This window comes from Erythrolamprus reginae, chromosome Z (assembly GCF_031021105.1).
Source record: "Erythrolamprus reginae isolate rEryReg1 chromosome Z, rEryReg1.hap1, whole genome shotgun sequence".
In the NCBI taxonomy this organism is placed as follows: Eukaryota; Metazoa; Chordata; class Lepidosauria; order Squamata; family Dipsadidae; genus Erythrolamprus; species Erythrolamprus reginae.
This window is the reverse complement of record NC_091963.1, coordinates 96,947,303-96,961,528: the sequence shown is the minus strand read 5'-3', so window position 1 is coordinate 96,961,528 and position 14,226 is coordinate 96,947,303. Positions and strand designations below refer to the sequence as shown.

The window sequence follows — 14,226 nt, the reverse complement described above, 5'->3', positions numbered from 1 at the left end:
TGCCTTGAGCCCCATGTTTTCTTTCTCTTTATAATTAACACAACAAAGAAAATGCAAGAGGAAAGCTGATTATACAGAATAAAACTAATCTCCCCTTTACATAGGAAATCAGTTATATGTAGTCAAACATTTTATATATTTAGGATTCAGGAAAGAGATAAGCCAGACCCCAAGTTATACTAACAAACGTTTCTTATCAGGAGGTAGTCTCCAGCTTGCTTATAGATTTAGGAATGTTAAAAGCTAATACATCTGAACATCATTTTAAAGAATATTTTAGAGAAAATAAATCAAATTAAAAATTCAAGGTGTATTAGTTAACAAGTAACAAAAACCATCTTATCTGCCCCTCATATTTTACAATCGCTTGGTAAACTATAACCTAGTATAAAAATCCAACATCTTAGAGATTCTAGTACTGGAGAAATCTGTAAGAAGCATGTAATAGCAATTTCCATGTATAGCTGAAAAATGTGTAGGTGTGTTAGAAATAACAAAAGAAACTTGGGTCGATTGAAAAAAGAGTTTTTATTGGAAAGAAATAATAATAATAATAATAATAATAATAATAATAATAATAATAATAATAATAATAATAAAAGCAGTTTGCAAAGTGCGGTGGACCATTCAGTTTGACCTTAATGAAGTTTGAGCCAAAAGCCACACTTAAGATTACCAAGCATTACATTTTATAGTTTCTATCTTGATGCCCCCTACCCTCCATGCCCTCCTATTAGACATAGTCACTGAACACATCTATTCCTTAATGCCTCAGAGACCACAACATCTCTTTCAACACCCCTCCCATAACATATTTTGCAGATACATGTTCTTATGTCTTGCCTTAGCATTAGGGAATGTCCCTTAGTTTGGCCCCTTTCTTAATTAATAAAAGGATATTTGTCAGCATATTTTCTCCAACTATCTTAAAGCAGCTAATGTTTAACAAGTTCAAGCTGGAAGGGACCCTTTAGGTCATCCAATCCAACCCTGTGCCCAAGCAGAATTAAGTCTCCTACATTTATATAAATTTCTATATACTGTACTATTTTATTTTTGAATTTTCTTATATCCAACAGGTGGTAAAAGTTTGTTCAACAAACCAAGCTTAAAACAACTTATAGCTTTGCATAATGTTGAATTTGTCATCTGCACCTCTATAACTTTCTAGTTTGGTTCTGCAACCCAACAGGACCGACAGACTTCAGAGGATAATCAGAACTGAAGAAAAAACAATTGCTGCCAACCTGCCTTCCATTGAGGACCTGTATACTGCAGAAGTCAAAAAGAGGGCGGTGAAAATATTTACTGACCCCTCACATCCTGGACACAAATTGTTTAAACTCCTACCCTCAAAACGTCGCTACAGAGAACTGCACACCAAGACAACTAGACACAAGAACAGTTTTTTTCACGAATGCCATCACTCTACTAAACAAATAATTCCCTCTACACTGTCCAACCTTTTACTAAGTCTGCCCTTCTATTTCTATTTAGTTTTTTCTCATCATTCCTATCACTTTTCCCCCCCCACTTAGGACTGTATGATGCTTGTATCCTAAGACTTTTATGAATATTGTTTCTTCATTGCTTATTTGACCCCTATGACAGTCATTAAGTGTTGTACCACACGATTCTTGACAAATGTACAAAATGTATATTTTGTACAAAATGTATCTTTTTCTTTTATGTATACTGAGAGCATATGCACCAAGACAAATTCCTTGTGTGTCCAATCACACTTGGCCAATAAAGAATTCTATTCTATTCCATTCCATTCCATTGTAGGTCAGTCTCCTCTCCTCTCCTCCACTCTATTCTATTCTATTCCATTCCATTCCATTGTAGACCAGTCTCCTCTCCTCTCCTCCACTCTGTATTCTATTCTATTCTATTCTATTCTATTCTATTCTATGGTTGTCTCAGTTGGGCATAGCAACTGCTTCGGGATGGCCACGTGCTGCAGTCATGAAAGCAAAGGGGCTGCTTGTTGTCCTTGCCCATCTCCAATTCAGGCAAAGGGTGGTAATCTGAGGACCGACCACTTGGCCGATTCGCCTTCGCTCAAAGGAAGAGGCATAGCAGGGGGGACAGAGATCCCGAGAACAGGTGCTAAAGCTGTCCCAGCCTTGCAGGCGAGGTTAAGATCCCACATCTCGGCTAGTGCCTGCTACTGTTTCCGGCCGCTCCCTAGTGAGGCTGCGCGCTGGATGCCGAATGGCTGAGACGCCTGCTCGGCTCATTCTAGCGACTGCGGGCGGACCGATTCGAGCCCGGGGAAAGCCCTATCCCCGTCTTGCTGTCATCGGAGTCCTGCAGCGCCATGGTTTCCTGGATCATCTCTAAGCTAGTGGTGTGAGTACCAACTTCGGGTGGACCTCGCCCTGCGGGCTTCCCCTAAGATCGGTCTTTACACGGTGAAAAAAAATCAGCTTTGGTGGTGCCGTTGGGGTCTGCCCATTTGTGTGCGCATGTAGCTTTCATCGAATGCGACGGCTAATAATATCTGCTCAGGCACACCAGCTATCTAAATTTAGCAGTTCGTGCGTTGTCGGTCGTCTCTGGTTTTCTTATGTTGAGCAGCAGTCGAGACCAGCGTACGACATACAGCAGATTTTTTTTCTTCGAGCGAAATGTGTACTATCATGGTTTGAAATAGCGACTGGCTGTTCCTACCTTAGATTTAGCCATATGCGCAGAAAGCGGTAGAAGGGTCCGTTTGAAGGTGCATAAGAAGAATGCGGCTTTTCGGCATTCCCTTTGGCAAATGCAACCGGGTCTAGAGACAGAGGGAAAGAAGAAAAAAGCGAGTCTTGAAAAAGGGCTGGGAAAATCGCCGCTTTGTTATTAGTATTTCTGTCTCACCTGGCAGAGGGCGCTATCTGGAACGGTCTTTGAGCGGTGGGAGTGGGGGGAAAGTCTGAATTTTTCTCTTTGTAAATTAGTGCTCACTTTACAAAATGCATGAGGTCTTCTCTCTTAGCAAAAAAGAACCAATCTCGAGGACGCCTAAGTCTAGGAGGAGAAATTGAAGGGCGTCGACTTTTGGTTTGGGGAGAGGGTCTACTCTTTCACGGAAGGTGGGAGACCTGCTGGTACAGAAATTTAGAGCATTCTCTCTGGGAAACAAACAATAGAAACCATTCCACAGAACTGTCTAAAACTAAGATTTTCTAAGAAAAGACAGGTAGCTGGAGGGGAAAAGGACCCACTATAAAGGAAATAATTTGTGCTCCTAAAACATTAAAAAAAACACCAGCCCCACCCACCAAGAACCTATTTTCCTTGTAGATGTTTCTTTTTGAATGGAAGGCTTCCCAGGGCTTACTGACATTTTGAGTAATCTTTGATGTTGGAGGTTCAATGCCTTTGTTTGTTTGGACTAGATTGATTGAGCCACTTCCCTCAACCTGGTATCCTTCCAATGTGTCTGGGCCGTAAATGCTACCTAGGGTGATGGAAGTTGGAGTCCAATTCACCCAAAGGGCCTGGGGAAGATTAGTGGAATTAGCTCTCTTCAATACACCCAGTCACTGCCCAGCAGTTTCAAATGCAATAGAATGGTGGGTTTTTTTACTTCTTCTGAAAAAGTCAAGAGCCTTTCAATGACAGATCATATGTTTTAGTGACAAAGCATTCCTGATAGAAAGAAGCTGGCAAGTTCTACTGATATATCTGCAGCTGCTATTTTTTGTGGTTGAATGTACATTTTTTTAGAGCGAAACATATTAAAAAATATAGCTGTTTTTAAACAATAGTGTTTTTTTTTGCTGATCTTTGATTTAAACAATGTAATGACATTTCGGTTCTTGTTGCAAAGCTGCCCCCCCTCTTTCCACCCTTTCCCCCAAATTTTACATAGTACCGCTGCTTAAAACGACAAATCTATTCCTACATCTTTTTCATAGTTTAATATACTTTCTGGTTTGATTTCAAAAACAAAACTCAGGCTCACTTTACAACATCTGGAAGATGTACATTAGTGGGACTGTTTTTCCCTTTACAAAAAGGTTGTTTGAAAACATGTGAGTTGATAATGGAGTTCTGAGAAACAAAGGCAAACCTAAGAAAGATTGTTATCATGAGATCTTTTCTGAAAATTCTTTGTGTAGGGAGGAAGGTGCATTGTGCGTGCATTAGCATTCTTTGTTAGATACAATTGGCTGAAAGAAAATGTATCCTTGTTTTGAGATGTTATATCAGGACTTAGAAGAATAAAAATGTGAGGCATTCTCTTGATTATGCAAAATAGCTTGACTGTATAAGAACAATGCAGGGGACTCCTTTTTTTACTTCAATGGTCTTTCCTTAGGTTCCTGCAAATAGGGAGGAGCATATAGCATTTGCTCAAATGTGCATATTCATAAAATTACTTCCTTCCTCCTGAGCATTTTATGGATTATGTGGCCATCAATAGCCAAAATGTAATGGCTGTACTGCTTAGAGCATTTTGAGATGGAAATGAAGTCATTCTCTTCTTTGAGGACTGGAATATTCTAATTGGCATTGCCAGATGGTATGTAGAAAGTCCCTTGACACTTTATAGATTATGTCAGATGAATCCTGCTACATTTTCTTTACATAAGAATTCTCAGTATCGCATAATGTACAAAAATTAGGGACAGATATCACTTTCATTGTTAAAATAGATTAATCTATTGCTGACAAAATATACTTATATAAAAATACAAACTTCCAATCGTCTTAGAAATGAGTATATATATTGTTTATGGATCCATTAATTTTTTTTAAAAAAACTCTTATTTGTAATCTGCTTTTATTAGTTTACAAATATTTCAAGGCAGTAAATGTAGCTGACATACCTTCCTCCTCCTATTTTTCCCGCAGCAACAATCCCCTTAGGTGGGTTGGACTGAGAAAGAATGACTGACCCATAGTCACCCACCTGGCTGGCTAAAGGCAGGACTTGAACTCATAGTTTTCTGGTTTTTAGGCGGGTGCCTTAACCACTAGATCAAACTGGCTCTCTGTTTAGAGAATATTTTTATTTAGAGAATATTCTCCTTTTAGCTAATATTTTTACATTTATAAGATGTTCTCTCTGTGTGTCCTTTTTAAAATGTTCTTCTCTTGGTACACATGTGTTCAGGCCTTTTTAGTGTCATAGTTGCCTGCCTGCTGCATTCAGGGATAGATAATAATAATAATAATAATAATAATAATAATAATAATAATAATAATAATAATAATTTATTACATTTGCATGCCACCCCTCTCTGAAGACTCGGGGCGGCTCACAACAGTAATAAAAACAGTATAGCAATGGGACAAATCTAATAATAAAAATATATAAAAAACACCAACAATTAAAAACCATACAGCACATACATACCAAACATAAAATATAAAAATATATAAAAAAGCCTGGGGGAGATGTCTTTGTTCCCCGATGCCTGGCGGTATAGGTGGGTCTTGAGTAACTTGCAAAATAGATAGGAGATTAAAATAGTGGGAAGAGAAAGAAGTGAGTTGAAGCTTCCTTTTGCATTCAAAATCTAGTTGAAATGTTTTTCTCTCAAACAATAGCTCTAAATTTGGGGCAGGTGGGGGATGGAAAGGGGTATTTGTTTTCAATTAGTTGCCTTCACAACATCAGAATTGACAAGGCCCATTTCAAATATACTACCTGATTGAAGAATCTGAGTGTGTAGCATACCTCCTATTTATCAAAGATATGCTACAGAAACAAGTGGGGAAAAATAAAGATAACGTGTTAATCTCTGCAGACAATTGCCTTCTTTTCTGAAAGAAACTTTATATTTGGGGAAAAGACAACAGCTTCATTAATATATCAAAGATGTTTTCTACAAAAGACAACCAGACTGCTTTTTCCTTGAGGAAGAAAAAGAAAATTTTCACTTCTCATTCAAGAAGTTTCATCAGTTCCATTCCCCTGCCATCAGAACGTATGAAACTGCTTGGATGATGATGATGATGATGATGATAATTCTTAGTATATCCAATAAAATTTGTTTGACACCTGTTATTTCTTCATTAATATCTTTTAGATACAGTCTATCCATAGAAGTAATTACTTACTTTGTTGTTGGTATCTTCAGTTCAGCTCCATTCCAAAAATATTTCCTCTCATATTTCTAATTTTTGTATCATTTTGTCTCATTATTAATTGACATCAGGCTTGTATTTCTTTTGTTATGCTTATAATTTTATTCATCTCTAGAGTCCAGTTTCTACAATCACCACTTGTTTTTGTTATGAATTGTGATTGCTATTATAAGCAGTATAAGACTATTTCCCAGGAAAAATTGTTAAATCCAAAATCTTCGGGTAAAAATTAATATTTCAAACTTACTTACTTACTTTACTTACTTACTTATGCATTTATAACTTTTTAAGGTTAAAACTTATTTAATAATGTATACTGTAAATATTTTCTTGCTATTTATTACAATTTTTTAAAGCTCTTACTCTTGTAGTTAATTTTTCGTTTGTTCAGTTGAAAACAGAATTCATGCAATACTTTTCAAACTTGTCATTGGTTCCTAACTAGCAGTAGAATAGTCAATAGACAATTTCTAAAAATGGTTAGAATGTGAGATTATTGAATTTAGTATTTAAAAGTCTGCTATGGTTGAAAATAACATGGCTGATCCCATCATCTCTACAATTTACATAGCAATCAGCAATGCAGAAATGAGGCAGATATATCTCTTGTAAAGATGCTGGTAGGAAGACTTGAATCCAATTCTCTTATCAATTGTATGAATGCTGCCCGTTGAAATTGCTTAGTTCAATGTGGCTTCTACTCCTTGTAAATAAATAAACAGATAAATTCTTTATGGCATTTTATCCTTTTTGCATGTACTGATTCTTAGATGAAGTATGTCAGCACAGCTCATATCCAAATGGAGTCAGAGATGCTGACATGTACTTGTAGTTTTATGTAAATAAATATATTTTTACAACTACAGTATATATACAACAAACTAGTCGGGCAAACAGGAACATCATCAGATAAATCAACACATCAGGGACATCATGAGGTAAATTACAGAGGACACCCAGCATAGAGTGGGGAAAAAAGTGGGAAACAAGGAAACCTCCCCCTTTACACTCACAGCAACCAATCACAACATAGAATGCCTCATGCAATAGCCATCTCTTTTCAACCATCTCTTTTCAACCAGTTTACCATATTTCTCTGAAAATAAGACCTGCCCCCCAAATTAGCCCTAGCCTAATCTTTAAATATAAAATTTATATAATATTATATAATAATATAATAATATATAATAATATAAGACACACTTAAAAAATAAGCCCTAGTGAAGATTGTCGTCAACCTGGGGGTAGGGGTGGGCATGGTCAACAGTGTCCAGCAGGAGCCACGGCCTGCATAGCATTGGTGAGTTTATTACCTGTTCAAGCATTAGGCAGAGGTGAAGGGGGCAGGCAATCCAGACATGCCACATGAGCCAGGGGAAAGCCAAAAGTTGGTGGTCCGGAGGAGATTTTATCCTCTTTGCATATACCACAGAAGTGATTCTTAGATGAAGTATTATTTTAATCCTGGCTTGAAAACTCTCCACAGGTATTTGTAGGCTCTTGTCCCAGAATCTTCCTCAATATGCTTTATAATCCCCCCACCCCCGTTTATTAGTCCAGAAAGGCTCTTAAAGAACCTCTACCAAGGGAGAATAAGAGCAACTGTCCCCCTGCTATATTAAATAGAATTCACCCAAATAAGTTCATTTTCTTAGGCCAGCCTAACATTGATAACCTCACCATTTTCATTCAAAATGTGGCTCCGAAACAATGCACTGTTTTTTGGAGGTGACTATCATGTCAGTGATGACATCCGTGTTCTGAGAAGACCACAGATTAGATCAGGGATGTCAAATTAGATTTCTTTGAGGGCTGGATCAGCATTATAGTTTTCCTGCCAATTAAGAACCAGAATCTGGAGGAATATTAGGGTTCCTCCAAGACTTTGCACTCATTTCCCCACCCTTCCAGATTCTTTTATATGTTAGTTTTTATTTTCACCAAACTACTGTTTGCTATTGAAATACAGTATGAGAAAAATAATAGTATAATCTAATTTTTTAAATTTATTTTTTCCTCTTTTGAAGTGATTAAACAATATATTTGACTTTTACTGCAGCAAGAGTTTAAGAAATAGAATGTGTATACTGTATTAAAATGTCTGAACTTAATTATGATTTCATCTCAACATTCCATGCTAACTGCTACTGCTAGCTACTAGCAGGATTTTATTTATTTATTTATTTATTTATTTATTTATTTATTTATTTATTTAGTTAGTTAGTTAGTTAGTTAGTTAGTTAGTTAGTTAGTTAGTTAGTTATTAGATTTGTATGCCGCCCTTCTCCGCAGACTCAGGGAGGCTCACAACAACAATAAAACAATGTACAACAAATCTAATGATCTAAAATCACTAAAAAACCCTTATTAAAAGCAAACATACACACAAACATACCATGCATAAACTGTATAAGATGAATGTGAGTCCAGCTGAACTATGTCATGTTAGTAATAATTATTCCAAATTTCTGATTAGGATACATGGATGAATATAGTTCTAGTCTTTACCATTTATTCAATTCTCACAAATATTCTGCATTTTAAAAAGCAAAAAGGAAAGTCTGCACATGTTGTTATTTTGTTCTGACAGTAGGATTTTCAAATATATAACCTACTTTCGTATAGTCTTTAAAACATTGATTATTTTTGTACACATTGCTGAAGACTTGGGTCATAAAATGTAAAAAAAAAATTATCAGCTCAATTTCAATTAGGTTGAATTTTAGTAAGTGTAATTCAACTCTGTGGTCGTTATAGAAAGAAGAAACAGGACAAATGTTAAGATGAGTCCCAAGTTCTCAAATGTACCAAGAAGGCAGGGTTATCTAAGGCCCCTTCACCATCTATCACCTCCCAAGGGCCAATCCTTTCACCTGTTCTCCATTTTCCACAAGGTCTGATTAACTGGTATCTTCTTGACCTTGACTTAATTGGGTCAGGACTGCTTAAATTAGAAACCACTTCTGTTTGAATTCTTTGGGTTTGTCTAGGAGGATTGCGTTTAACATGTTCAGATCATAGCACATTATGATGCCAGTAGAAAGGCAATTTCTTGAACAATTTGTAGCATTACCAAAACCTACAGAATGTTCTGATTTGAGATTTGGGTGGGATGCCCATTTGTGGTAGAATAAAGTAAAAATTAACTTTAGATTTAAGAATCATTGCCAGGCAATTAGTTGGGCATATATGATGGAAATAAAAGTGATGGCACTGAAAAAGTGCCATTTTGGTTATCACCTCATGAAGCACTAATAGAACAGAAATCCTTTTGGAAGGTAAATATCCGGTTTTATGATATTTGAAAAAGAAGGATTTATGAGAAAGAAATGGGAACAATTAGTAAGTGAAGGTCTTATTTGGATTTTAAAGTTGACTGAATTAGCAGAGATGGTGAACTTATTTTCAGGTTATTTTTAGTTGATTCTACCTTGAAAACTATAAACAGGTCAAGACTGAATCATTTTTATAATGCAACTAATAACAAAATGATACTATTACGGTATATATAACTTTAGAAGGATTTATATCCTTCTATACCTTTTTGATCTTTGATCTTTTTACTAGTCTATAATCCATATCATATTGTATTTAACATTGAGAGCTATACATATTTAGCTACCAGTAGTCATTACATAAAGCTCATTTTTTATTCTAATATTTTGGCTCTTGCATTATGTTTTCCAAATGAAAAATGAAAATGAAAGTAATTCTGTTGTAAAGTCCGCCTGCCTTCATACTACTGCAGACTGATTGCTGAATGCTATGTAAATTGTAGAATTTCACCATTTGTTTCGTTGTCTTCAAATTCGGGTCTTAGCCTGGTGTCAAAGCTGATGAAGACTAACAGACACTAGATGCCAGTTTTATTTTCTTTTATTGAAACATTTCAGCAAAAGGAATCCCAGCCATCAAAATGCCAGAACAAAGGATTCAACAAGCTTTTATACAGTTTTTCAAGATGGGATGAAGAAATATTGTTTAATAGGTTTTTTGAAAGTTATCTAAAGGGTCTTCTATTGGCTCCACACCATCCCTATTTCTAACTATAAACAAACACTTCAAAAATTATCTAACAAGTAACCTGTTGTCTCTACTTCCACTCTGTTCCTAAAAATTAACTAAGAGTTTTAATAAACTAAAAGACTTTTAGCGAGTTTTCTATTCCTTATCTTAGTAATATGATTTGTATGATATGCAAATCATACAAATCATATTACTACATTGAAGAGGGTCTGACTTGCCCACACTCCCTCTTCCTTTAGCTTTGTTATGCAAACTTTGCAAATACAGTACATATCTCGTCTCTTCATACCATAACCTTACATTTTTATAGCAAATGGCCCTATCAGGAAATGTCAGATCAGTTTAAATCAAAATCCTCTTGAATATGGACATGGTCCCCAACCCCCATGCCATGCCCCACCACCAGGCCATGGAAATGGTGGGTGAGCAAGTACAGATGTGCAGCTCCATTTGTGCTACTGTTCACAAAAATGGTCAAACCATCCCCTTCCAAGCCCCTCGCCTCCTTGCAAAGCTAGAAAGGTTGGAGGCAGGTGATGTGGATATTTACTTTAGTATGTAGTAAAAAGATTGGCCTTAGCTTCTTCCTTGAGTAAAGGGATTTTGTAAACAAATTTACTTTATTCAATAACGCCTGTGAGAGCATAGATTAATATGTACTGGAATGTTGATGGCACATTCAGCAAGTTAACTTTGAAATGCTAAATAATTTAAAAAGAAAAATATTTAGGAATATTTTCTTCCATTATATTGCCTATGAATGAACTTTTGGGCAGTTCTGATACTAATGGTGATGAATTATGATGAAAAATTTATATACACTTTCTTGACTCCTTGTTTGCATGTGTCTTTTAAGTAGATCTTAGAAATTTACTTTGTTGCAGAGTTATTCAATATATTATAATACTTGGTAGAAAAAAAATTATAATATAATTATTACAGAATAGTTGCAGATCGCAAACTAATCACTAAAGAGAGATAGGAAGGTGGCCTTGATTTAGCAGTAGCAAGGAATATTATGGTTGTGCAGGAAAAATGCTGTTTTTAATTCCCATTTAGAACCCTAAAAATTATTGAGTTGGATAAAGATTTGATAAGCTATTGTTGCTTGGTAACAATATGCCTCCAAATGTAAGCTTTATTTATAATATTACAAATAATACAAAGAAAGAGAAAAGGCACAATAGTATGGTAATAATAATGGGAAATATAGTGGAATAACATAAACTGAAATGGTAAAACTCTAGCAGTATTTCTAATTGTTTAGTAAAAGAACTTCTAATGATGGTTCTCCATAACAATTCTGCTGTAATGTCCTTAACTTTTTTCCCATTAAGAGATTTTTAATAATATCATAAATTATATGATTTTGCACTTCTCAAATGTGAGAATCCTCACAGAAGCACAAAATAATTAACTTTAACCCTAACCTGCAGTAATCACAGGAATTAAACTCAAATGGTTTGGGATAAACATGTGAAGTTAAATTTCAAATGAATAAATCAATTTATATTTTAATTACTATAACTGTGTAGGCCTAAATAATATTGGATACTGCTGAAATTCTGTGTGCATGTTTCAGAGGAGTGAAATAAATTATATTTATGTGCATAAAAACTACAAGCCATTAAATTATTGTATATCCTTAAAGTGTTCCATCTCTCAGTAAGAAAGAAAGAAAAACCTGAACAAAATAGTTTTTTACAGAGAATATATTGTGTGATTAGAACTGTTAGATCAAATAGATATAGGTTTCATGCCTTTTGTCTTTTTGTGACCTGTCCATGGTCCTGAATTGTTTTTCTGTGATTACTTTTGTTTTCTGGACCCTTTTTTCTGTTTGGACTGCTCATGTATCCTGTTTCCATGTATGATCTGCTGTTTTCCCTCAAATAGGTCAGAATTTCTCATTCAAGTTATCTTTTCATTTCTTTGACTAGAAGACCTGGAGGATCTTCAAACACTATTGGTTGATAGTGATAGGTGATACAATCAATTATGTGTAGAATGCTTCAGATTGGGAAAATTAAACTAAACTTATCGGTACTTGGTTTTCTTATTTCCAGTCCCTCCAAGTTTATTTAGTAGTTAAATAAACTTCATTTTTATTTATAATATTCTGAGAAAGATGGCTGGCTAAAATTGGTCACTAGAACTTTATTCTTAGGATAGTTCCAGACAAAGCTGAGAAAATACCCTTAGTTTAAAAATCCTCTAAGGCTTTTATGTCTTGTTTACTTGAATTAATAATATTTATATTCATAAAAAGGCTCATTCTCTCCAATCATACTTGATATATTATACCTCAGAGCATGTCTAAGGCTCTCATTTGCTGTACTGATCTCAGATGACAGAAATAAAAACGTTGGATATCACAACTGCATTTAATTTCATCTTATCTGCAAATCTTTAAAAACAGCATTCCCTAATGAGATGCTATATTTTTTGATTGTACAAAAGAAATTGGGGCATTTTTATTACATGCAATAATCATCTATGTATGCAAGAGGTCCTGATAATCAGGCACACGTGTTGAAAATATTCTTCCTGCTTCTCCAGCATGAAACAATCCATGCCCTATGGATTGCCCTATGTAACCACATGTAACCAGTATGCTGATGATGCCCAGCTGTATATCTGATGAGTTAAGTGATAGCAGGACCTCCCTCTTGCAATGTCTAGAGCAGTGATGACGAGCCTTTTTTTCCTTGGATTCCAAAACAGTGTGTGCCCACACCCATAATTCAAAGCCTGGGGAGGGCAAAAAAAAGCTTCCCCTGCCTCCTGGAGGCCCTCTGGAGGCTGGAAATGGCCTCTTTCCTAACTTTTGGTGGGCCAAGTAGGCTCATGTTTCACCCTCCCCAGGCTCCAAAGGTTTCCCTGGAGCCAGGGGAGAGTAAAAACGGCCTCCCCCATCCCCCCAGAGGCTCTCTGGAAGCCAAAAACGCCCTCCCAGAGCCTCTGTGTGAGTCAAAAATCAGATGGCCAGCACATACATGCAGATTGGAGCTGAGCTAGGGCAACAGCTTATGTGCCAGCAGATATGGCTCCGCATGCCACCTGTGGCACCCATGCCATAGGTTCACATCACTGGTCTAGAGGCTGTTAGGGACTGGATGGGGAACAACAGGTTGAAACTGAACGCTGGCAAGATGGAGTGACTCTGGGTTTGGAGGTCTTTGGCCCATGGGGAATTGCCACCTTTGGATGGGGTGGGACTGCCCCAAACAGACATTGTGCATAATCTTCTCCTGGACTTCTCGGTACTCCTCTTCCAAGAGCAGTGGCAGTGGTGGCCAGGAGGGTCTTTGTTCAGGAGGGTTGTGTGCCAGTTATGCCCTTCCTGGACTAATAATCCCTTCTCATGGTCACTCATGCCCTAGTCACCTCTCATCTTGACTATTTCAACAAGCTCTACGTGGGGTTGCCCCTGAAGAGCATCTAGAAGCTTCAGTTGGTGGAAAATGCAATGTGTTTTTGTGCAGACTTCAATATGCACGTTTCACCTCTCCTGCAAGAATTGCATTCATTGCTTCTGGGTGTACTTCAAGGTGCTGGTTATCACCTTTAAAGCTTTTTATGGCTTTGGAGCAGGTTATCAGAGGGACTGTCTCTTGCCGGTTGTTGCAGGACCCATCTCTAGGGAGATAAATCTGTCGGGACCCAGAAGGACCTTTTCCATGGTGGCTTCCTCCCTTTAGAACATCATGCCCCCAGAGATTAGAATGGCCCCCCACTCTAACGATCTTTCAATAGGCACTGAAGATCAGCAATCATCATAATTTCTTGGGCCTGCGGAACCCAGAATGGGATGGACCTGGGGGTGAGCGCCAGCTGGAATGCTAAATTGGGCTTGCCGCGGCGGCTCGTGAGTGCTTGCGGGGCCAGGGTGATTTTGCTTTTTTACCTGTGGAGATAGCAAAATTGCACAAGGAGCTGCAGGTATTTCAGCATGCGCGGAAGCAAAAAAAAACCTCACCAAAACTCGGGCGCACCTGTGGTTTGATGCATGTTTTTGCTATCTCCACAGGTGCAGAAGCAAAATTGTGCTGGTCCCACAAGTATTCATGGGCTGCAGCAGTGAGCCCAATTTAGTGTTCTGGCTGTCAGACC

The 14,226-nt window shown here is 37.0% G+C and overlaps 2 protein-coding genes across 2 annotated transcripts in view; both read left to right on the top strand.

Moving 5' to 3' along the window:
- The window catches only part of IMMT (inner membrane mitochondrial protein), a 348,633-nt gene that overhangs the window by 254,413 nt on the left and 79,994 nt on the right, over window positions 1-14,226 (top strand). The window lies entirely within an intron of this gene.
- Window positions 2,231-14,226, top strand: part of REEP1 (receptor accessory protein 1) — a 43,763-nt gene continuing 31,767 nt past the window's right edge. Inside the window, exon 1 of the mRNA XM_070729165.1 lies at window positions 2,231-2,355. Coding sequence (XP_070585266.1) covers window positions 2,324-2,355 — 32 coding nt within the window. The 5' untranslated portion in view covers window positions 2,231-2,323. The remainder of the gene's footprint in view (window positions 2,356-14,226) is intronic.